This window comes from Phallusia mammillata, chromosome 7 (genome assembly GCF_965637545.1).
Source record: "Phallusia mammillata chromosome 7, kaPhaMamm4.hap1.1, whole genome shotgun sequence".
Classification (NCBI taxonomy): Eukaryota; Metazoa; Chordata; class Ascidiacea; order Phlebobranchia; family Ascidiidae; genus Phallusia; species Phallusia mammillata.
Window position 1 is genome coordinate 24,188,046 of NC_137258.1, and position 25,569 is coordinate 24,213,614.

Below are 25,569 nucleotides of genomic sequence, written 5' to 3' on the forward strand. Positions count from 1 at the left end.
AACTTTCCATTTCTTTAAACCGTTTTCATGTACAAAACACTTGCGAAAACGCATCCAAAAACTCCATACAACCCGGCACTGCTACACACTTGGATGGCTGATTTAAACTTGGACTTGGCTTGAACGACTTGCAAATCTTATTTCCCTTCTTTATCACTTACAAGACACTAAACAGCATTTACTTCCCTGTTTAGCTGTTCGTCTGCCTTTGTTTAAAATGTTGAATCCTTGTTATAAACGGAAGTCACACATCCCAATACAAACAACAATGCTATGTAGGCAGCATCCGTAGAACGGCTATTTTGAAAACTATAAAATCTATTTCTCATGGTGAAGTGTAGAGGTACAGTACAAACAACCGATCTATTTTGTTCCGATATTTATTTGAGCATTTGCGAAAAGTTACAAAAAAGACATTCGAATTGTGTAAATGTCTCAAGCGATAATGTTGACTGTAAAAAACTTATTACACAATAAAACAGTAAAAACAAAACACAAAAATGTTTAAAACAGTGTAAAAACCCGGTTAAATATACGAATGAAAATGTTTGGGAAGATAAATGTTATGTTACTATTTATAACTTTGGTATAACAAACAGTTTCTGTGTTTTGAGACAAAAAATGATTCAAACAAAACAATTCCCAAACGAACAATTGTAACAGATTTACAAACGTTGTCTTTTTGCGATTTAATGTGATGTAAATGCGGCGTTTGATTGGCCAGGTTTGGGTTGCCAAGATATTTTCCATTGTTCACGTAAATTCGTTAAATCAGCTTGTTAGTGTGAAACAACAAAGTTTAAATGTGTGTTTTGCAATGTTAAGACCATGAGTTGAGTTGAGTGGTTCCCTTTAATTACACTTGAGTTGAGTTGAGTGGATCATTCACACCGATGTTGAGTTTGTTGCTTTGCTTCTAGCAGGGAATTTTGTGTGTTTGTCTTTCTTCCAGAGACGATAAACTGTGAGAAGATCTCGAGATGATTTGGTGAAGTTTCTGTCGCGGAAACTGTAAACGACCACGTTCACTAAACTGGAAGAAAAATAAGATGTTGTTGTCTTTATCTGACTTTGTTCTTGTCATAGATTGTGATTTCACTGTGACGTTACAATTTATTTAATGTGTCATCACATCGCGACGTATCGTTTACAAAGATCTATATGCCTGATGTATAGTACTTAATTACGTCACTGATGATGTCATATAAGCTGCCAATTGCATGACGCAGTTAACCACGTTTTGAGGCAGAATTATTATTGATCAATTTATTTAAGGTTTGTTTGTCAAGTTGGTTAAGCGATTTGCTGTAATGGAAGTAAATCATAAAATAAAAGAGAATCAGAACCCGGATCAGTTCAAGTTTTCATGAGTTTACCTGTTCGACATGCTGAGGTAGAAACACAACATGAAGGGAAGTGAAGCCGTGTCGCATGTTAAGGACTTCCCGAAGAACAGAACTTGCACAACGATCAGCGGAACTGAAAGAAAGATTTGAATGTAAAGTGAATTGCCTCAAAACTCCGATCGTGAAGTAGTTCATCTTACCGATGGTGAGAGTGAAGCCGATCTGCATAAGGATCACTGTCACGAACGTGCGAAGTTCTTTTTTGTCTGTCTTCTGTCGGAGTTGGTTGGATGTCTTCAGGTTGATGTGAACCACGATGATGGTTGCGACACAGGCGAGGGTCTGTGATGACGTAACAAGGTTGTGACGCATATGACCTTGAACCTTGACTTCTAATTTTCTTAGTATTTATAAAAGTAAAATCTATTTAATTTTGACGTGCGTGACCTTAAACTTAGACCTCCAATTTTCTTAGTTATGAAAGTGAAATCTTTGATCGTTTTCCGTTTATTTCTGTTAGTCCGTTTTATTGCATTATTAGTTAAATTGCATTTTTGGTAAGACCTTAACTTTATTCTATCATCCAAAGGTCAGTGATTTTGCAACTTGAGTTAAAGGAAAAACTACAGTTCGATAAATTATGTTTGAGAATCATTACTTGTAATAAACTCTTCACACATTACCATTATGACGTAGGGAATGACGTAGAAAACAATGAGCATAGCAACGAGAGCATTGTGGCTTCCATCTCGATTTTGTATTTTTTTCTCAGTGAAGAAAAACAGAAATATCGTGTGCTGATAAGTGTACACCATCGAATCAGGAAACCAGGCTGAAAATCATGTTGATTTGTCACAATGAAATATCTTGTTGTTGTTTCGACGAATTTAATTTAAAATTTTTGTAATTTTGTTTTATCTGGGGGCGTGTTCAGTCAGTTTTAGGAATGCTTCTTCCTTTGAAAACAAATTAGACAATGTTTACAATTCATCTTGCCGGACAAAATATGTACATAAACATTGGCATATATTCATCGTTATGCGTACAAACTCTGTACTGCTATCTAGTGATTTCAGGTTTCATTGGGAAACTTATTTATTTTTAACATTTGATGCAGTTTCACACCTGGTACGGTGCTGGACACAACAGCCAAAGCCCAAACCACAGCCAAACCGACGTAGACGTGAAAGCCACTTCGCGTCCGGTAAGAGAGTGGCCACTTGATGGCGTACAAGCGCTGTGCACCCATAAACACTAGGTGGTACAAAGAGCTAGTGAACGTAAGAAGGAGAAAGATTCCTCCCGCGGTCGCTTGAGCTGATCCTCGCAGTAAAAGTTGACGATGATCCAATTCCATCGACGAAACGTTCATCGTCCAACTGAAGTTGTAGATTGAAACCACCAGGAGTTGGACGCCTGAAAAACACACATGGCCAAGTTCAGACGTAATGCACCAAAAGATGCAAACGGTTTAACTGATGTTGCATGGCTGCCTTTGGTGCATTACCTTTTACTAACTGTTTACTGCTTAGATCGGCCATGTAGCGTTCAAGTTTACCCACAGTAACGACTGATTCGTATAAAAATCACAGATGTATGTCTGTGAAAATCGAACTCTTTATCGTTAGCGCATGCTGCCTACGTTAGGACATCGATAGATTGGTCTTATATATAGAGCTCAATTTTGTACTTTTCCAATAAAATCCCCAAATGTTTTTACTAGTAAGAAAACCGGCGACAGCCAAAGAGAATTTCATCTTGTCGAAACTTTGACGGAGCCCGACTTTCTTTAACACCACCATTACAAGTACGTTGCTGAACACACAGGCCAGACCGAACAGGACGACGAAAAATACAAAAAATCCTGCTCCTGCCTTGCTGCATTCTCCGCATGCGCACACTGGTTTGTTCGCGCATGCGCTGTAGGCCTTTTTGGAGCAAAATGCGGGAAAACCACACAATTTTGAAACAAGGATGAGATGCAAACTCGGTCCAGTGGCGTTAAATCGATTAAAATTGGTCAGAGTGTTGTTATTTTTGATGCCAAGGTTTTCTAAACCCGGCCATTCTTCCGGTATGAAGTATTTTTCCTCTAATCTGTCAGTGGTTATCAAGTGGGGCGTTCCTACAAACATACTTAAAAAATTCGTGGCATTTATTTGTGACAAATCCATGTCAAATTTACTTGAAGTTGTATTGCCAGTTTTATGTTGATTTCTAAAATTGAATTGAGAAGAAAAAAGGATTTAGTATGTGTTCAATTTCTTCCAAGATTTCTTGCCAACCGTAACTATTTCTAACAATTTAGCGCTGATAACATATCGTTTGTCCTATAATTTCACTTCCAATCTTTTCCACAAATAATTTACTCAACGTTTTGCCAAAACTGATTTTGCCTACAAATCATCAAATAATTACATTTCGACGTAAAAACTCAATAAATTATCGATAAAAATGCTTTTTTCCCTCGTAAAAAAATAACTTGTCATCAGGGCGCCTGATACTTCGAAACTCTGTATCCGGACAGCAACGTGTTTACAAACGCTCAACTAGTTCATGTTACTCATTGGGTCGTATGTTGTTTGTGTACGAGTGCTTGCTCTGGCGCACGGACGGTGTTGCCATGGTTACGAGTGACGAATGTGACATCAGACAAGGAACACCGAAAATAATTTACAGAAAAGAGGACTTGCTATTGCATTGAAAAAATATATTTTGTCAAAACAGTTCGTGGTTTTGTGTCTAAGAAAATAGTTTAATGCTGTATTAGCGATACAACCGAACTAACATCATCCTAAACTATTTCACTAACCAGTGAGAAAATCGGCGATAGCCATAGAGAACTTCATCTTGTTGAAACTTTGACGGAGCCCGAGTTTCTTTAACACCGCCAGTACAAGTACATTGCCGAACACACAGGCCAGACCGAGCAGGACGACGAAAAATACGAAAAATCCCGCTCCTGTCTTGCTGCATTCTGCGCATGCGCACAGTGGTTTGTTCGCGCATGCGCTGTAGGCCTTGTTGGAGCAAAAGGCGGGAAAACCACACAATTTTGAAACAAGGATGAGATGCAAACTCGGTCCAGTGGCGTTAAATCGATTAAAATTAGTAGGACTGTTGTTATATTTGATGCCAAGGTTTTCTAAACCCGGCCATTCTTCCGGTATGAAGTATTTTTCATCTAATCTGTCAGTGGTTATCAAGTGGGGCGTTCCTACAAACATACTTAAATAATTCGTGGCGTTTATTTGTGACAAATTCATGTCAAATTTACTTGAAGTTGTATTGCCAGTTTTATGTTGATTTCTAAAACTGAATTGAGAAAAAAAGGGATTTAGTATGTGTTCAATTTCTTCCAAGATTTCTTGCCAACCGTAACTATTTCTAACAATTTAGCGCTCATAACATATCGTTTGTCCTATAATTTCACTTTCAATCTTTTCCACAAATAATTTACTCAACGTTTTGCCAAAGCTGATTTTGCCTACAAGTCATCAAATAATTACATTTCGACGTAGAAACTCAATAAATCTTCGACAAAAAATCTTTCTTCTCTCTTAAAGAATAACTTGTCATGTCAGGGCGCCTGATACTTCTAAACTCTGTATCCGGACAGCAACGTGTTTACAAATGCTCAACTAGTTCGTGTGACTCATTGGGTCGTATGTTGTTTGTGTACGAGTACTTGCTCTGGCGCAAGAACGGTGTTGCCATGGTTACGAGTGACGAATGTGACATCAGACAAGGAACACCGAAAATAATTTACAGAAAAGAGGACTTGCTATTGCATTGAAAAAATATAATTTGTTAAAACAGTTCGTGGTTTTGTGTCTAAGAAAATAGTTTAATGCTGTATTAGCGATACAACCGAACTAACATCATCCTAAACTATTTCACTAACCAGTGAGAAAGTCGGCGACAGCCAAAGAGAACTTCATCTTGTTGAAACTTTGACGGAGCCCGAGTTTCTTTAACACCGCCATTACAAGTACGTTGCCGAACACACAGGCCAGACCGAGCAGGACGACGAAAAATACGAAAAATCCCGCTCCTGTCTTGCTGCATTCTGCGCATGCGCACAGTGGGGTGGTCGCGCATGCGCTGTAGGCCTTATCGGAGCAAAATGCGGGAAAACCGCACAACTTTGAAATTGTGAAATTTCTAAACTGATACAGCCGAGTTTTGTTGATAGTGCTGTTGAATCCATCAGAAAAGTTGCTTGTTGTGTTGATTCCAAAGCGCGTATTGTAGTCTTGGCCTGATATATTGGTTGAAACGTTTTCAGCGTTGATGTTGCTGACTGTTTCTGCATCAAACTCCAGTGTTGGCAGGTTATCGTAGCCGGTTTCAGTTGGCCACTGAATCGAATCATCCTGATAGTAGTATAGTTCTCGATCCGTCATTACGTAATGAAAACCTGTTACGTACGATCCATCTGAAAAGTTTGAAGCGCTTCCATTTGTATAAGCCATAATGTGTTCAATGATAATTAATTTAACTTTAAGTTAATATCTGAAAAATAATTTCGAAATGTATTTTTCAGACTTAAAACCTTGTCTATAATCCAGGTACCAAAAGATTTTGAAATCTTTATTGAAACCACCCCCCTTTTATCAGGCAATTGAACCTGTAATATACTTCTTGACTGGTTGCCAGTCAAAAACCTTCTTGTACTATTAGCAAGTACTGTCTGCAGTTCTTTAACAAACACATTTGTTGTATATTGCGCTACATTGTCACATTATGACGCAACAAACTGGCCAAACACCAAAAGAACATTTCCCATCACAGTAAAACAATTGTTAGTGTGGTTGTATTATATACTGCAAGGAAAAATATGTTTCAAAATAGTTTATGTTACTCATTAGGTCGTATGTAGTTTAAAGATGAGCAACTGCTCTTTACGGATGATGTTGTTATGATGCGGAAAAAAAACTCGAATGCCCTGACTACTATTTGTAAGTTAGTGGGTGGAAAAACTCTTAGTGCAATTGCAGGGCAGATAAAGTACAATTGTTTGTCGATAAACTCGCATCAAGTAATAAGGCTGAATCAGTATAACTTTACCGGGATTTGAACTCGTGACCTGTTGCAAACTGTCGACCACAGTATTAAATAACAATGCTTTTGTGGTTAATTTTTTTATCCCATTCTTCTCTACACAACTTTAATAACCTGAACCAATGTAACCGTTTTATGTTTGCGACACGCTACTTATCAAACACTCTAGGCAGGGGTCGGCAACCTTTTTTAATGCGGACCGTTTTTGAAACTGACATTTTTTTTCTTTTTAGTGTTCTGGGTTAATGTACTATGCGGCCCTATAAAATTGAGAACTTTTGAATGCGGCCCTTGCACTGAAAAGTTTGCCCACCCCTGCACTAGGGGATCTTCACTCTGCAAATAAATAGGGGGGATTATCACACTGGCCAGCGACGTCATTTCATCCGGGCCGAAATGTATCTAATATATATCTTGGAAAAACTAAAGCTTGAGTTAACAGTTGGAATTTAATTTACTGTAAAATTATTTTAGCAACAACATGTAGGATTAAGTTCACCCAGTTTTGCAGGACACGTAACAACATTCAAAGGCTGTTTGTTACATCACATATAATACTAAAAGTTTGTTATAACGCCTTCGTTATTGTGCGCGAACAAAGGCCTTTCTGTAGTTAATTGTGATGAAATACATGAGTTTTGTCAGCAGAAAGAGATTCTATTTATAGTTTTCAAATCAATTTTACCAATCGACAGTAGCCCTATCTGATTCTAAATGAGACTGTACTCTTGTTAGTCAGCAAAAACGCTTGGCGGAACAAAGTTTAGGACTGACTTTGTTTATAACCTATGTTGCCCTCGCATGTTATTTGTCATTTTTTCAGGCCCGCCATAAAAAAGTTGGCGACCCGTGGAATAGGGGATCTTCATGCTGCACTATTAATAGTTTACGCGGTTATTACTCTTGTCACTCACACAGTTTCCGTTCAAAAATACCCGAATCTTTGAAACTGCATCACAGCAATTCTGATGTTGGGTATGCCAACCAGTATAGTTAATTATCTGGTCCTTTGATTCTGACATTTTTTAAGTAAAACATCTAAAATGCACACGATTTTATAAAGCAGAGCCATAACTGGTCGACATGTGTTTTCTTCATTGTTTAGTTTGTTCTTTGTAAGAACGGTTAAAATGATGAATGCACCAAGTTTTTGTGGGCTAAAGATTTCTACCCAAATATTGTCTTGTTTCAGTTTCAGGCTTAAGGATATTTAATATATTTTAACGAAACCCTACTTGTTTGCCAGCGTTTTTATTGTGGTTGAATTACATGAACCAACAGGTCACATATATAGTGTATACTGTAATCGATTTTTGATGGGGTTCCATGGTCTCCCATGAACAAACACATGTACTTCCATATCGACCGTCAGTGATAGTTGAAATTTCCTTATCGAAGTTAAATTTCTTTTGGTTAAAACGACTCACTTCGTTTGTAACTCACTTCGTTTGGAGTGTTCAGCCACGGACCATTGTTAAAAGATTTCACTGCATTAAATACGCGGAAACATTTTGCAAAGAATAAAAAACAATTTGCTGCGTATATTTTGCGATATCCAAACGTTTAAAGTCAATCACAATTGAGAGTTGAAAGTCAAGTTTAGTTACTACTATTAGAATCAAGTAAATTCGTGGAAGAAGCTTGTTAGGGTGGAACAACCGTCGGTTTGGATCTCGTGTTTTGCGATGTTAAAACTTAATCACAATTAAGTTGAGTTAAGTGGTCCCTTTAATTACACTTGAGTTGAGTTGAGTCGATCCTTTACACCGATGTAGAGTTCGCTGCTTTGCTTCTAGCAGGGACTTTTGTAGGTTTGTCGTTCTTACAGAGACGAGAAACTGTGACAAGATCTCGAGCTGATTTGGTGAAGTTTTTGTCGCGGAAACTGTAAACGACCACGTTCACTAAACTGGAAGAAAAATAATATGTTGTTGTCTTTATCTGACTTACTGAAGTAACTGAGATAAATTTACGGAAAACATTTACTGTGACGTTACAATTAATTCACTGTGATGTCACATCGCGACGTATCGTTTACAAAGATCTCTATGCCTGATGTAATATTTAATTGCGTCATTGATGATGTCGTAAGCTACTGCCAACTGCATGACACTGTTAAACATATTTTGTGGCAAAATCATTATTGATCAATTGATTTAAGTTTGTTTGTCAAGTTGGTTAAGTGATTTGCTGTGATGGAAGTAAATCATATAATAAAAGAGAATCATAACTTAGATCAGTTCAAATTTTCATGAGTTCACCTGATTATCACTACATCTTATAATCCAATGAGCGTAGCGTATATTCACCTGTTTGACATGCTCAGGTAGAAACACACCATGAAGGGGAGTGAAGCCGTGTCGCATGTTAGGGACTTCCCGAAGAACAGAACTTGCACAACGATCAGTGGAACTTGAAGGAAGATTTGAATGTAAAGTGGATTATCTCAATAAGCTTCGATCGTGAAGTTGTTTAACTTACCAATGGTGAGAGTGAAGCCAATCTGCATAAGGATCACTGTCACGAACATGCGTGCTTCTCTTTTATCTGTCTTCTGCTGAAGTTGGTTGGATTTCTTCTGGTTGATGTGAACCACGATGATAGTCGCGACACAAGCGAGGCTCTGTTGTGACGTAATAAGATTGTGACGTAATAAGATTGTGACGTAACAAGATTGTGACGTAATAAGATTGTGACGTAACAAGATTGTGACGTATATGACTTTGAAATTTTTCTTAATATTTATAAAAGTGAAAGCTATTTGATATTGACGTGCGTGACCTTGAACTTTGACCTCTAATTTACATTGTGAAATTCTTGAAATTTTGTTTTGGCAAAGGTTTTTTTTGCAATTCTCGTTCAACTCAAACTTTCGTCTATCATCCGCAAGGTCAATGATTTTTGCAAATTGAGTTAAAGGAAATCTACAGTTCGATGAATTATGTTTGAGAATCACTTCGTGTCATAAAATTTTGTACGCGTTACCATTATGACGTAGGGAATGACGTAGAAAACAATGAGCATAGCAACGAGAGCATTGTGGCTTCCATCTCGATTTTGTATTTTCTTCTCAGTGAAGAAGAACAGAAATATCGTGTGCTGATACGTGTACACCATCGAATCAGGAAACCAGGCTGAAAATCATGTTGATTTGTCACAATAAAATATCTGGTTGTTGTTTCCAAGAATTTAATTATTAATATATTTTGTAAAGTAATTTTGTTTCATCTGAGGGCAAGTTCAGTCATTTTAAGAATTATTTTTTTACGCTTGAAAACGAATTAGACAATGTTTGTAAGTTTGCGTTGCTTGGCAAAATATGCAAATGCACATTGGCATAGTTTTCATCAATATGCGTACAAACTCTTTGCTGCTTTCTAGCGATTACATGTTTCATTTGACAATTTGGTTATTTTAAACATTTAAAGCAGTTTCATACCTGGTACAGTGCTGGACACGACAGCCAAAGCCCAAACCACAGACAAGCCGATGTAGATCTGATAATTACTTTGCGTCCGGTACGAGATTGGCCACTTGATGGCGTACAAGCGCTGTGCACCCATGAACAGTAGGTGGTACAAAGAGCTGGTGAATGTGAGAAGTAAAAAGATTCCTCCCACGGTCGCTTGAGCTGATCCTCGCAGTAAAAGTTGGCGCTGATCCAATTCCATCGACGAAACGTTCATCGTCCAACTAAAGTTGTAGATTGGAACCACCAGGAGTTGGATGCCTGCAAAACACAAGTGACCAAATTTAGATTTGAAGCAACAAAAATGCAAACGGTTTAACTGATGTTGCGTGGCTGCCTTTGGTATTATCTGTTTACTACTTAGATCGGACATGTAGCGTTCAAGTTTACCAGCAATAACGACTAATGTAGATAAAAATCACAGGTTGACAGGCCTACAAGGGACATTAAAGTGATTCCAAGCCGTCGTGCCAAGCATTTCCATGCGTCGAAACGTAGATTAAAAATATATTTTAGTTATGCATGTATGTCTGTCAAAAATGAACTCTTTCTCGTTAGCGCATGCTGCATACGTATAGACATCGATAGATTATATTATATAGAGCTAAATTTTGTACTTTTTCCTAGAATATTCCCAAATGTAATTACCAGTGAGAAAATCGGCGATAGCCAAAGAGAACTTTATCTTGTCGAAACGTCGGAGCCCGAGTTTCTTTAAAACCACCATTACAAGTACGTTGCCGAACACACAGGCCAGACCGAGCAGGACGACGAAAAATACGAAAAATCCCGCTCCTGTCTTGCTGCATTCTGCGCATGCACACAGTGGTGTGTTTGCGCATGCGCTGTAGGCCTTATCGGAGCAAAATGCTGGAAAACCGCACAACTTTGAAGATGTGAAATTTCGGAACCGATACAGCTTAGTTTTGTTAAAAGTGCTGTTGAATCCATCAGTAAAGTCGCTTGTTGTGTTGATTCCAAAGCGCGTATTGTAGTATTGACCTGCTGACATATTGGTTGAAACGTTCTCAATGCTGATGTTGCTTACTGTTTCTCCATTGAAACTGACTGTTGGCAAGTCCGTGTAGTAATCCCCAATCCATTCAGGGATCGGTACCTCTAGGTATCGTTCCTCCCGGTCAGTCGTTATGTAGGTTAATTCTGGTTCGAAGATAATGTAGTCTTGGCCTGATATATTGGTTGAAACGTTCTCATTGCTGATGTTGCTTATTGTTTCTCCATTGAAACTGAGTGTTGGTAAGTCCGTGTAGTAATCCCCAATCCATTCAGGGATCGGTACCTCTAGGTATCGTTCCTCCCGGTCAGTCGTTATGTAGGTTAATTCTGGTTCGAAGATAATGTAGTCTTGGCCTGATATATTGGTTGAAACGTTCTCATTGCTGATGTTGCTTATTGTTTCTCCATTGAAACTGAGTGTTGGTAAGTCCGTGTAGTAATCCCCAATCCATTCAGGGATCGGTACCTCTAGGTATCGTTCCTCCCGGTCAGTCGTTATGTAGGTTAATTCTGGTTCCAAAATAATTTCCGTGAAGTTCCGAGCGCTTGTGTTGTGCATTGCCATTGTAATTTTATTTTTATATCAAGATCTGGAATGTAAATTTGAAATAAAGAAGTTTGTTTTGTAAGAAATTAAATCCTAGGTAAGGTTTTAGCAAACACCTAAATTGGGTCTAAATTTTCGCTCTTTTTTTCCCATTTGATAGCAGAAAAGAATCTAAATAAGAATGTAATAAATAAACTTGACCGACCCATGTGCTTTCGTTGAAATCTCTGAGGTAAATATATATTATATAATGCATGAAAAGGCCGTTATGTAGTGGAAAATTTATAGCTTAAATCTCAAAACCTTCCCAACCTAATACATATAAACAGTTTTTGCTTCTACAATTTCGATTTTGTTAAGATTACATGCTAAACCTTGCCTAGCCTTCCTCCAAATTTGTAAGTTTGTTTCTCTATTTACACTGATGATCCAGAAATGTAACAATTTGTCTACCGTTTTGCATCAAAAAGAGTTTTTAACAATCTAACGTAGCACGATATGATAGCATGTCTTGATTTCGATGAGCCTTATATCGAGACTTTACTGTATTTCTATCACTGGTGTTGTGCAAGGTCTTTGCGCTGAACTTTATAACCGCGCTATTACTCCGGTCACGAACATAAAATTTTCGTTCAAAATCATCGGGACATCCGGTATTGCATCATTACATTTTCGATGCGATGTAAACAACCCATTATAGTTTGTTATAACGTGTACGACCTTTCGATTCTTTTTCGGTATTTTCGGTAAAACAGCTAAAACCACACGAATTTACAATTAGTACAGAGAGAAAGTAAAATCAAAAGCAGGTGGTAACGTTAATGAATAAATTTTTCACAAATGTTACACTCATTGATTTGTGTGAATACGATAATAATAGTCAATTAATAATGCACTAATTTTCGGTTAGGCAAAATACAATTCATTATTTTTTAGTGCCAATGTTCTAACATATTGGATTACACAAGCATGCTTGAACACTTTTGCTTTTATTAATTGCTTCCGCATTATTACAACACCGCCCATGCAGCGACTCGTATTTAAACTAAATGCAATATGTTGAGTCATTTATTAGTGATGTAGCAATTTTCGGTTGGCTAAAAATTCTGAATATATCCTTGTTTCGTTTGCCGCTCAAAGTTATTTAAAAGTTCAACGGTAATTCAAGTTTAATGCGTATAACATCGTAATTTAAACTATATAGAGTTAAAATGACTCATGAGGTGGCATTTACTTTGAATGTGAACAATTACGGTACATGGGTGGTGTTGCAATAATGCGGAATAAAAAAGTGATAACAAGGGTTTGGGCATACTTTAAGCAAACCGATATGCTTAAATATAGCACTTAGCAAGAAGCAAGTGTTGATTGTCATTGAAAACATAATGTTGAAACTTACAGAAATATTACATGAATAGAGCATTTTTTTAAAGTATATTATTCAGGTATGAAAAAACACTGTGTTTGTAAGACAATACGAATTTGGGACAAACATTTAACGGGTTTTAAAAAAGTTGGTGTGTTATAAAGAATCTCGACGTACAATACATTATTACAAATCATCGCATATATTTACCAAATAAAAAACGCTTTTACATGAACTGCCAACAACGTTTGGTCTTTTCTTATCTCTGTTACATTGCGCCAATTCTGGTTTAAACAAATCACTTTGTTCGTAACAGAGTTTATACTCCCAGCCCGTCGAAAATGCTGCTGTTTTATATGTTAGCTGTGAAAACAGAAACCAGATTGAACCGCCCTATTGGCTTAATTTGAGTTGAATGGTTCCCTCACACCGATGTTGAGTTTGTTGCTTTGCTTCTAGCAGGGGATTTTGTAGGTTTGTCGTTCTTGCAGAGACGAGAAACTGTGAGAAGATCTCGAGCTGATTTGGTAAAGTTTTTGTCGCGGAAACTGTAAACGACCACGTTCACTAAACTGGAAAAAAAATAAGATGTTGTTGTCTTTATCGGACTTTTTTAGCATAGTTTGTAAGCTTGCGGACAACATTCAGTGTGACGTTACAATTAATTTACTGTGACGTCACATCACAACGTAATCTATATAAACGGCTACATGCTTGATGTAAGATTTTTTTGCGTCACTGATGATGTCAATTAAACTACTGCTAATTGCATGACATTGTTAACCACGTTTTGCGGCAGAAAAATTATGTATTAATTTATTAAAGGGTCGTCAAGTTGGTTAAGTGATTTGCTGTGATGGTAATAAATGATAAATTGAGTTAGTTCAAGTTTTCATGAGTTCACCTGATTATCACTACATCTTATAATCCAATGAGCGTAGCGTAAGTTTACCTGTTCGACATGCTGAGATAGAAACACAGCATGAAGGGGAGTGAAGCCGTGTCGCACGTTAAGGACTTCCCGAAGAACAGAACTTGCACAACGATCAGTGGAACTGGAAGGAAGATTTGAGTGTAAAGTGAATTGTCTGAAAAGCTCCGATCGTAAAGTACTTCAACTTACCAATGGTGAGAGTGAAGCCAATCTGCATAAGGATCACTGTCACGAACATGCGAACTTCTCTTTTATCTGTCTTCTGCCGAAGTTGGTTGGATGTCTGCTGGTTGATGTGAACCACAATGATGGTTGCGACACAAGCGAGGCTCTGTGATGACGTAGTAAGATTATGACGTAACAAGACTGTGACGTATATGACCTTGAAATTTGACCTCTAATTTTCTTAGTATTGATAAAAGTGAAAGCTATTTAATATTGACGTGCATGACCTTGAATTTTGACCTCTAATTGTCATTGTGAAATTCTTGAAATTCTGTTTTGGCAAGTGTTTATTAACGTAAACGTTAGGAAAAAGCTAATTCCGGTTAATAACAAAATCTGTTTAATTGCAATTTTAGTTCAACTCAAACTTTCGTCCATCACTTAAAGGTCAATGATTTTTGCAACTTGAGTTAAAGGAAAAACTACAGTTCGATAAGTCATGTTTGAGACTCAATGCTTGTAATAAACTTTTCACACATTACCATTATGACGTAGGGAATGACGTAGAAAACAATGAGCATAGCAACGAGAGCATTGTGGCTTCCGTCTCGATTTTGTATTTTCTTCTCAGTGAAGAAGAACAGGAATGTCGTGTGCTGATACGTGTACACCATCGAATCAGGAAACCAGGCTGAAAATCATGTTGATTTGTCACAATAAAATATCTTGTTGTTGTTTCGACAAATCTAATTCAAAATTTTGGCAATTTTGTTTTTATCTGAGGGAGTGTTCAGTGTGTTTTAGAAATACCCATTTGAAAACAAGTTAGATAATGTTTGTAAATTTTTCTTGCTTGACAAAATATGTGCATACACATTGGCATTCATCAATATGCGTATAAACTTTTAACTTCTCTTTAGTGATTTCTAGTTTCATTGGAGAACTTAGTTATTTTCAACATTTAAAGCAGTTTCATACCTGGTACGGTGCTAGACACGACAGCCAAAGCCCAAACCACAGCCAAACCGACGTAGACGTGAAAATCACTTCGCGTCCGGTATGAGATTGGCCACTTGATGGCGTACAAGCGCTGTGTACCCATGAACACTAGGTGGTACAAAGAGCAGGTGAATGTAAGAAGGAGAAAGATTCCTCCCACAGTCGCTTGAGCTGATCCTCGCAGTGAAAGTTGACGCTGATCTAATTCCATCGAGGTAACGTTCATCGTCCGACTGAAGTTGTAGATTGGAACCACCAGAAGTTGGACGCCTGAAAAACATATGAACAAATCCGGACTTGAAGCACCAAAAAATGCAAACGGTTTAACTGATGTTGCATGGCTGTCTTTGGAGCATTACCTTTTACTAACTGTTTACTACTTAGATCGGACATGTAGGGACTGATTCTTATAAAATCACAGGTTGACAGGTCTACAAGGGACATTATGCTGCACCAAGTCTGTCAGTCAAGCATTTGGCCACGCTCACAAACGTATAGGTAAGAACAATGAACCAAGTTACAGATGTATGTCTGTGAACATCGAACTTTTTACATGCTGCCTACGTAAGGACTTCGATAGATTGGTCTTACATAGAGCTCAATTTTGTACTTTTCAATAATATCCCCAAATGTGTTTACCAGTGAGAAAATCAGCGATAGCCAAAGAGAATTTCATCTTGTCGAAACTTTGACGGAGCCCGAGTTTCTTTAACACCACCATTACAAGTACGTTGCCGAACACACAGGCCAGACCGAGCAGGACGACGAAAAATACGAAAAATCCCGCTCCTGTCTTGCTGCATTCAGCACATGCGCACAGTGGTGTGTTCGCACATGCGCTGTAGGCCTTGTTGGAGCAAAAAGCGGGAAAACCACACAACTTTGATGTAAAATTTCGGAACCAATACAGCCAAGTTTTGTTGATAGTGTTGTTGAATCCATCAGAAAAGTCGCTTGTTGTGTTGATTCCAAAGCGCGTATTGTAGTCTTGGCCTGATATATTGGTTGAAACATTCTCAATGCTGATATTGCTTAATGTTTCCCCTACGTTGCCAGTTGTTGGAGAGGTATTGCTTGTTAAGAGCTGTCTCAAATATTTTAGAACCTCGTAACGACTTAACGACTCTCGGATAACTAATACATAGGCCCCGCCGCCACTTGATTCAATTATAACCGAGGCGTCATCGTAGTTTGAGGAGTTCGTACTACTTGTGTTTTGCAATGCCATTGCGAGTTTAGATAAGTTTTTTACCCAATGTATTCTTAAAATGAAGAAGTTTTTTTAACTTATGCTTAAATGAGAGTTCCGCGATCACCCAAAGGAACACTTTTGCTACACAAGTAAACCCTGTTCTTTTTTACATTTAAATAAGAAACTTAACGTATAATCAAAAAAGCTAAAAAAGAATGTAAAATATAAACTTCCAACTGATCTTGCTTTCGTTGCAATAATGAATGTAAAGGTTGTTGCTAAGTGGGAAGTTAAAACGTTCAGTAAAAAACATTTGAAAGCTGAACCCTCCTGGTTATATACACGTAAGAAACGTTGTCTAATCTTCTTCGTGTTTCCTTTTTAACTTTAGTTTGTTTCTATATTCACACTGATACATTCAGAATTCTTACCAACTTGTCTGTTATCTGTCCATCATTTTTGGCTGAAAAACACACATGTCTTGCTGCCAATGTACTTTCATGTGTGGAATCAATTTTACAAGAATCACTAAAAAAGTGCCTGATCTTAGCGCTGTGCCTAAATACTAAACCGTGCCATTACTTCTGTCACGAACATAGAATTTCTGTTAAGACCAACCATTGCAAAACTGCATCGCAATAATCGTCATATTAAGCAAGTTTTGCAGCATAACAACATATCCGATGTCACGATCATGTTTCGGTATGTTTAAAGTAGAAAACCTAAGATCCGTACGAACATGTGCGCCAGTACGAAGGGGTAATAGCCTCCTTCCCTCATTTGGTATATCATTGTCCCAAATTTAACTTAAATTTAGCATATTTTACCAAAAAATGTTGATGAATGAAAACGTGTCATGTTCTAAGACAGTAGTTCTCAATATTTCAGTGTCGAGGTCAAATGGTAGTTTTTTAAGTGTATAAGGAGCTGCAAAATCACTAAAGATTTTTACTTTGAAATCTAAAATAGCAATCTTTAGTGGTTTTCTGCGGTCTGGTGCGAGCCACAAAATAAGTTGTTGGGAGCCGTATGCGGCCCTGAGAGCCGCGGTTAAGAAATACTGTTCAAAAAAGTTATAAAGAAAAATTTGTTCAGGGATGCACCGAAGCTTTGGTTGGCTGCAAAATTCTGTCGAAGTATTTCCTTGTGTCGGTTTTGGCTCAGACACATTCAACATTGCGTTCTTTACTTGTTTCTAAGAGAATAGACTGATAACGTAGAGCGATGGTGAAGTCAGGCATAGTTTAGTAATTTACGTACAATTTGTTTCGAAAACAGACTTTGATTTGTTGTACGAAATTTTGCTTATTCTGATGTGTATTTTTTTGTGTAAGTTCGCATGGATCCCATGTTTTGTGAGGTTTAAAGCCTAAATATACACTAAAGTTTTTGCATTTTGTTGTATTATTTGGAAAAATTTGTGAATAAGAATTTTTTGTGGTTTAATAAATTACAAGTTACGTCATAGTCCGGAAACACGCAGCACCCAATAAGCGCAACAGATGTTTTTAGGTAACCCTGCATAAAAGACTGAACAACGAAAGTGTACATTTCGAATTACATTTACCACTGCCTTTTGCGCATGTTGCTTGTGCATGTATCCAGTAAGATGGCCAGATGGACCGTAGTTATCGTTACAAATTATTACTGGGATATCAATAGTATAAAAAATATCTTTACCTGTTAGAAAATCGACGACAGCCAAAGAGAACTTCATCTTGTTGAAACTTTGACGGAGCCCGAGTTTCTTTAACACCACCATTACAAGTACGTTGCCGAACACACAGGCCAGACCGAGCAGGACGACGAAAAATACGAAAAATCCCGCTCCTGTCTTGCTGCATTCTGCGCATGCGCACAATGGTGTGTTCGCGCATGCGCTGTAGGCCTTGTTGGAGCAAAAGGCGGGAAAACCACATAATTTTGAAACAAGGATGAGACGCAAACTCGGTCCAGTGGCGTTAAATCGATTAAAATTAGTAGGACTGTTGTTATATTTGGTGCCAAGGTTTTCTAAACCCGACCATTCTTTCGGTATGAAGTATTTTTCATCTATTCTATCAGTGGTTATCAAGTGGGGCGTCCCTACAAATATACTTAAAAAATACGTGGCGTTTATTTGTGACAAATCCATGTCAAATTTACTTGAAGTTGTATTGCCAGTTTTATGTTGATTTCAAAACTGAATTGAGAAAAAAAGGGATTTAGTATGTGTTCAATTTCTTCCAAGATTTCTTGCCAACCGTAACTATTTCTAACAATTTAGCGCTGATAACATATCGTTTGTCCTATAATTTCACTTCCAATCTTTTCCACAAATAATTTACTCAACGTTTTGCCAAAGCTGATTTTGCCTACAAGTCATCAAATAATTACATTTCGACGTAAAAACTCAATAAATCATCAATAGAAAACTCTTTTCCCTCTTAAAAAATAACTTATAATGTCAGGGCGCCTGATACTTCTAAACTCCGTATCCGGACATCAACGTGTTTACAAACGCTCAACTAGTTCATGTGACTCATCGGGTCGTATGTTGTTTGTGTACGAGTGCTTGGTCTGGCGCACGGACGGTGTTGCCATGGTTACGAGTGACGAATGTGACATCAGACAAAGGAACACCGAAAATACTTTACAGAAAAGAGGACTTGTTATTGCATTGATAAAAATATATTCTGTCAAAACAGTTCGTGGTTTTGTGTCTAAGAAAATAGTTTAATGCTGTATTAGCGATACAACCGAACTAACATCATCCTTAACTATTTCACTAACCAGTGAGAAAATCGGCGACAGCCAAAGAGAACTTCATCTTGTTGAAACTTTGACGGAGCCCGAGTTTCTTTAACACCGCCATTACAAGTACGTTGCCGAACACACAGGCCAGACCGAGTAGGACGACGAAAAATACGAAAAATCCCGCTCCTGTCTTGCTGCATTCTGCGCATGCGCACAGTGGTGTGTTTGCGCATGCGCTGTAAGCCTTATTGGAGCAAAAGGCGCGAAAACCACACAATTTTGAAGTTGTGAAATTTCTGAACCGATACAGTATAGTTTTGTTAAAAGTGCTGTTGAATCCTCCAGAAAAGTTAATTCCTTCAGAAAAGTTGAATCCCTTAGTTAAACTGCTTGTTGTGTTGATTTCAAAGCTCGTATTGTTGACTTGGCCTGATATATTGGTTGAAACGTTTCGAGTGCTGATGTTACTTAATGTTTCTGCGTTAAACTCCAGTATTGGCAAGTTATCGTAGCCGACTCCAGCTGGCCACTGATTTGAATCATCCTGGTAATAGTAGAATAGTTCTCTAACCGCCATTACGTAATAATAACTTGTTACGCTGAGAAAATTTTGAAGCGCTTCCATTTGGTAAAGCCATTATGTTTTCAAAGATAATTTAACTTTGATTTAATATCTGAAAAATATTTTGGAAATGTATTTTTCAGACTTAAAACCTAACCTTCCCCACTAAATTTTGTATACATAGCTAACTAATTGCGTGCATACATTTAATGCAGTTGTTGTATATATAACTATAGTTCAAAACAGCTTTACCCGCCTACGGTAAAGAAGACATACGAGTTGACTGATGCTTGCCACCACTCACTGCAAGCTGCGATGTTTTTGCGAGCTTTGTTTTTTTATGTTACAACTGGAGGCGACGTTATATTTTTTTTATCGGTCGGTCGTCACATGTTGAGGCGGGGAGGGGCCTCTACAATTATAAAAAAAACATAATAACTAAGCATACCAACTTTTATATTTTTCCTATTAAATTTACCATTGATTAAGTGCCTTTGTTCCATAGTTGTTAATGTTACCGTTGAAAACCTAAACCTAACTTTCGCTTCACAAGATCATTTAAAAACTCTATTTTTGCATGGATTTCCAATGCTTTTGTCTGCATACAGTCATTGTTATTCACACACAGTATTATGTTTAACTATCTAAATGTCTTTTATGAGTCAATTGCTGTAATCCGCATATATTTAATATTCCTTAATAATTACCACAATCGATGTAGCTTAACCGTTTTTGACAACACAAGATTTTGTAAAGTTACAAACTTGGGCAATACTTGATTATTACATAACAGACGTTCCTCGAACATGCTTTATCCTGCGCACTATCATCACATCAAAGTAAAACAATTGTTGGTTCCGGTTTTATTATATAGCGCCGGTGAAAACAACGAGGACAAATATGCCTTAAAGTGGTTTATGTTACTCATTATGTCGTATGTAGTTTAAAGATGAGCAATCACTGAGTGCGGATGATGTTGTTATGATGCGGAAAAGTTAATATACAGAAAAACTCGAATGCTCTGGCCACTAATTGTAGTGGGTGGAAAAACTGTTAGTACAATTGCAGGGCAAATAAAGTACAATGATTTGTCGATAAACTCGCATCAACTAATAAGGGTGGATAGGTATAACTTTACCGGGATATGACCCTATGTCCTATTGCTAACTGTAGACAAATAACAAACAGATTTTAAATTTATACTGACGAATATACGGGAGGATTTACCGAGGAAGATTTTACTGTTTTTAAAAACATGGTGTTTTGTAAATCTTTTCAACATAGAGTACGATTTTTGATAATCAACATACAATACAATATTACAAATCATCGCATATATTCAACCAATAAAAAAACTACTACACTAGTTTCATATAGACTGCCTTTGGTCGTTCCTTATCTCTGTTACATTGCGCTAAGTCTGGTTCAAACAGTTCACTTTGTTTATAAAAGAGTTTATATTCCCTGCCCGTCGAAACATTCTGCTGCTTTATGTAGTAACATTGCTGTGAAAACTGAAACCAGATTGGATCGCGCTATTCAGTTAAGTGGTCCCTTCAATTACACTTGAGTTGAGTTGAGTGGACTCTTTAATTACAATTGAGTTGATTTGAGTTGAGTGGTTCCCTCACACCGATGTAGAGTTTGTTGCTTTGCTTGCAGCAGGGGATTTTGTAGGTTTGTCGTTCTTGCAGAGACGAGAAGCTGTGAGAAGATCTCGAGCTGATTTGGTGAAGTTTTTGTCGCGGAAACTGTAAACGACCACGTTCACTAAACTGGAAGAAAAATAAGATGTTGTTGTCTTTATCTGACTTTGTTACTAAACTGGATTGTAAACTTGCGGAAAACCTTCACTGTGACGTGACAATTAATTCGCTGTGACGTCACATCACAACGTAATCTGTATAAACGTCTACATGCTTGATGTAAGATTTTATTGCGTCACTGATGATGTCACAAGCTGTTAACCATGTCGTGCGGCAGAAACATTATTGAATATTATATGTAAGGGTTGTCAAGTTGGTTAAGTAGTTTGTTGTTGTGGGTATACCAATATATTTGTATACAAATAATATAACAGAATTGCAACTTGGATTAGTTCAAGTTTTTATGAGTTCACCTGATTATCACTACATCTTATTATCCAATGAGCGTAGCGTATATTCACCTGTTCGACATGCTGAGATAGAAACACACCAGGAAGGGAAGTGAAGCCGTGTCGCATGTTAAGGACTTCCCGAAGAACAGAACTGGCACAACGATCAGTGGAACTGGAAAGGAAGATTTGAATGTAAACTGAATTGTTTCAAAAAGCTCCAATCGTAAAGTAGTTTAACTTACCAATGGTGAGAGTGAAGCCAATCTGCATAAGGATCACTGTCACGAACATGCGAACTTCTCTTTTATCTGTCTTCTGCCGAAGTTGGTTGGACTTCTTCTGGTTGATGTGAACCACGATGATGGTTGCGACACAAGCGAGACTCTGTTGTGACGTAACAAGGCTGTGATGACCTTAAATTTTGACCTCCTATTTTCATTGTAAAATTCTTGAACGTTTGTTTTGGAAAATGTCTATGAATGTAAACGTTAGGAAAAAGCTGATACATGCGATTGCGGTTAATAACAAATTCTGTTTAATAGCAACTTTTAGTTCAACTCAAACTTTCGTTTATCTCCACGAACTCGATGATTTTGCAATTTGAGTTAAAGGAAACTTTGCAGTTTGATAAATTATGTTTGTGAATCACTTCGTGTCATAAACTTACCATTATTACGTATGGAATGACGTAGAAAACAATGAGCATAGCAACGAGAGCATTGTGGTTTCCGTCTCGATTTTGTATTTTCTTCTCAGTGAAGAAGAATAGGAATGTCGTGTGCTGATAAGTGTACACCATCGAATCAGGAAACCAGGCTGAAAATCATGTTGATTTGTCACAATAAAATATATTGTTGTTGTTTCGACGAATTTTATTTCAAATTTTAGCAATTTTGTTTTATATGAGTATGTTTTTAGTAAGTTTTGGAAATATTCAATGGAAAACGAATTAGACATTTTTTGTAAGTTTGTGTTGCTTGACAAAATATGTACATAAACATTGGCATAATGTTCAACAACATGCGGACAAACTCTTTACTTCTCCAGTGATTTTAAGTTTCATTGTAAAACTTAGTTATTTTCAACATTTGATGCATGTCATACCTGGTACGGTGCTGGACACGACAGCCAAAGCCCAAACCACGGCCAAGCCGACGTTGACGTGAAAATCGCTTTGCATCCGGTACGAGAGTGGCCATTTGATGGCGTACAAGCGCTGCGCACCCATGAACACTAGGTGGTACAAAGAGCAGGTGAATGTAAGAAGGAGAAAGATTCCTCCCACAGTCGCTTGAGCCGATCCTCGCAGTGAAAGTTGGCGCTGATCCAATTCCGTCGACGAAACGTTCATCGTCCAACTAAAGCTGTAGATTGCAACCACCAGGAGTTGGACGCCTGAAAAACATACATGACTAAATTTTAACGCACCAAGGAATGAGAAACATTTTAATTGATAAATAAATGCTGCCAGGCATAATGTACAAACGAGTATTGCTCTTCCAGCAGTTTTTATTACAAACTATCCAGATTTTGACATCACATATAAAACGTCTTATCAGGATAATAGCGTATCTTGCAAGATAAATTATTTTTCACTGATGTTGTATGGCTGCCTTTGGAGCATAACCTTTTACCAATTCTTTACTCGGAAAAGTAGCGTTCAAGTTTGCCCACAGTAAGGACTGATTCGTATAAAATCACAGGTTGGCAGGCTTGCAAGGGACGTTATGCTGAACCATGTCTGCCAGCCAAGCATTTGGCCACGCCCACAAACGTAGGTTAGAAATATGAACAAAGTTACAGATGTACGTCTTTGAAAATCGAACTTCTTGCATGCTGCCTACGTAAGGACTTCGATAGATTGGTCTTACATAGAGCTCAATTTTGTACTTTTCAATAATATCCCCAAATGTTTTTACTTGTGAGAAAATCGGCGACAGCCAAAGAGAATTTCATCTTGTCAAAACTTTGACGGAGCCCGAGTTTCTTTAACACCACCATTACAAGTACGTTGCTGAACACACAGGCCAGACCGAGCAGGACGACGAAAAATACGAAAAATCCCGCTCCTGTCTTGCTGCATTCTGCGCATACGCGCAGTGGTGTGTTCGCGCATGCGCTGTAGGCCTTATCGGAGCAGATGCGAGAAAACCACACAAAATGTTGGTTAAAACGTTCTCATTGCTGATGTTGCTTTTAGTTTTCCCAACGTTGCCAGTTGTTAGTGAGAAATTGTTGTTTGAGATGGTCAACATTTTTTCAAGTTCGTAAGAACTTAACGACTCTCGGATAACTAATACATTGGCCCCGCCGTCATTTGAGTTAATCATAACCCAGGTGTCGTCGTAATTTGAGAAGTTCGTACTACTTGTGTTTTGCAATGCCATTGCGAGTTCAGATAAGTTTTCCACGCAAGGTCTAAAATGCAATCTTAAAATGGAGAAGTTTTTTTTAACTTTTTCTAAAACGTAAATAAGAGTTCCGCGATCACCCAAAGGAACACTCTTGAAAGTTTCAATAAACTCTTTTCTACATTTAGATAAGAAACTTTTAATTGAAAAAACGAAATACGAATGTAATAAACAACTTGACCAACTGATCTTGCTTTCGTTGCAATCTTTGTTATATTTTTTAAAAATAATGAAAGTAAAGGTCGTTGCTAAAAACATTTTGAACCTGAACCCTCATGGTTATATACACGTAAAAAACGTTGTCTAATCTTCTTAGTTTTTCCTTCATAAGTGTAGTTTCTTTTCTGTATTCACACTGATACATTCAGACATCTAACCAACTTGCCTGTTGTTTGTCAATCATTTTTGGCTGAAAAACACTCATGTCTTGCTGCCAATGTGATTTCATGTTGTGAATCTATTTTACAAGAATTACTGAAAAAATCTTAGCGCTGTGCTTAAATAGTTATACCGTGCCATTACTTCTGCCACGAACATAAAATTTCTGATTTAAAAGACCAGCCGTGGCACTGCATCGCAACCACCGTGATGTTAAAAAAGTTATCTAGCATAGCAGCATATCCGATGTTATACATAACATGATCATGAATACACTGTTGCTGCCAGGCATAACGTATTAACAGAATTTTTAGCTCTTCCGGCAGTTTTTTATTGTAATATGCCAACGTTTCGATGTCCCATACGAAACACCTTCATCAGGGTAATGACATACATTGCAAACACAAGTTATTATAAAGCGAAAAGGGCGGCGAAACACACACAAAAAAGGCGATAGAAATAACGCAGTGCGCACCAATGGTCGTGTGATAACACCTGGCTCAATGGTGCAAAAGCGACCGATAAGTTATCGGCATTAGAACGTCCGTTTTAACGTTCATCGTGTTGGTGTGAGAATGTATGTTCCACGACTCCAGGAAACCTCGCTTGTGAAAATCGGTTTCTCTAGCTAACACCTGGGCAGCAGAGAAGTTTATGGTGTGAGCGAGGGTAGTAGCATGTTGTGCTAATGCCGATTTTTTAGCATCTTTTTTGGCTACATCCCTCTCGTGTTCTTTACGGCGCGTATTCAGAGATCTTCCCGTTTCGCCAATGTAAATCTCCTTGCACTGTTGACATGGGATCGCGTACACCACACCCCTTGCTGCGTTTGTATCAATGGGATCTTTGGGGTGCGACAGCATCTGACGTAGGGTGTTGACTGGTTTAATCCCTACTGAGACCCCAAAGTCGATTAACATGCGACGTATTACGTCTGTTAACCTAGGAATGTATGGCAAGGTAACAAATGTACGCTCTTTGGACTGAACCTTTTTCCGAGCACCCGTGGTTTTTCGGTCACGGAGGATCCAGTTCGGGTAGCCATTTAACCGCAGGGCCTGGTGTACCCTTCGTATTACAGGCAACAGACGGGAGACTTTCCACGCAAGTGTACCACAAACCAACGAGCACCAGGCGCTACTTGCATTTCACGTCTCACCATCCTCTACACCACAAGAGAGCTGTGGTGAAATCGCTGACAGATCAGGCCCGAAGGTTGACCACAGAACCCGGAATGCTCCAAACCGAATTACGAAGGGTACACCAGGCCCTGCGGTTAAATGGC

At 38.0% G+C, this 25,569-nt stretch overlaps 4 protein-coding genes across 4 annotated transcripts; all 4 read right to left on the reverse strand.

The window, feature by feature from the left end:
• Positions 1 to 382: 382 nt before the first annotated feature.
• On the reverse strand, positions 383 to 2,759 carry LOC145238690 (melatonin receptor type 1B-B-like). The gene is made up of 5 exons (XM_080101933.1): positions 2,472 to 2,759; positions 2,030 to 2,178; positions 1,547 to 1,688; positions 1,377 to 1,479; positions 383 to 1,033 (listed from the first exon to the last, which is right to left on the reverse strand). The coding sequence occupies exons 1-5, from the start codon at positions 2,716 to 2,718 to the stop codon at positions 886 to 888; spliced, it is 789 nt and encodes a 262-aa protein (XP_079958059.1). The 5' UTR covers positions 2,719 to 2,759; the 3' UTR covers positions 383 to 885.
• A 5,191-nt stretch (positions 2,760 to 7,950) lies between these two features.
• On the reverse strand, positions 7,951 to 11,400 carry LOC145238455 (uncharacterized). The gene is made up of 6 exons (XM_080101644.1): positions 10,528 to 11,400; positions 9,850 to 10,140; positions 9,396 to 9,544; positions 8,892 to 9,033; positions 8,720 to 8,822; positions 7,951 to 8,319 (listed from the first exon to the last, which is right to left on the reverse strand). The coding sequence occupies exons 1-6, from the start codon at positions 10,889 to 10,891 to the stop codon at positions 8,172 to 8,174; spliced, it is 1,197 nt and encodes a 398-aa protein (XP_079957770.1). The 5' UTR covers positions 10,892 to 11,400; the 3' UTR covers positions 7,951 to 8,171.
• Positions 11,401 to 13,146: 1,746 nt separating this feature from the next.
• Positions 13,147 to 16,135, reverse strand: LOC145239103 (neuropeptide Y receptor type 1-like). The gene is made up of 6 exons (XM_080102385.1): positions 15,547 to 16,135; positions 14,887 to 15,177; positions 14,451 to 14,599; positions 13,933 to 14,074; positions 13,762 to 13,864; positions 13,147 to 13,381 (listed from the first exon to the last, which is right to left on the reverse strand). The coding sequence occupies exons 1-6, from the start codon at positions 16,133 to 16,135 to the stop codon at positions 13,234 to 13,236; spliced, it is 1,422 nt and encodes a 473-aa protein (XP_079958511.1). The 3' UTR covers positions 13,147 to 13,233.
• A 4,110-nt stretch (positions 16,136 to 20,245) lies between these two features.
• Positions 20,246 to 25,563, reverse strand: LOC145238077 (melatonin receptor type 1B-B-like). Its single transcript, XM_080101129.1, has 6 exons — positions 24,292 to 25,563; positions 22,600 to 22,890; positions 22,163 to 22,311; positions 21,738 to 21,879; positions 21,565 to 21,667; positions 20,246 to 21,172 (listed from the first exon to the last, which is right to left on the reverse strand). Exons 2-6 carry the CDS (start codon positions 22,844 to 22,846, stop codon positions 21,025 to 21,027), a joined length of 789 nt encoding a protein of 262 aa, XP_079957255.1. The 5' UTR covers positions 22,847 to 22,890; positions 24,292 to 25,563; the 3' UTR covers positions 20,246 to 21,024.
• Between the last annotated feature and the right edge of the window lie 6 nt (positions 25,564 to 25,569).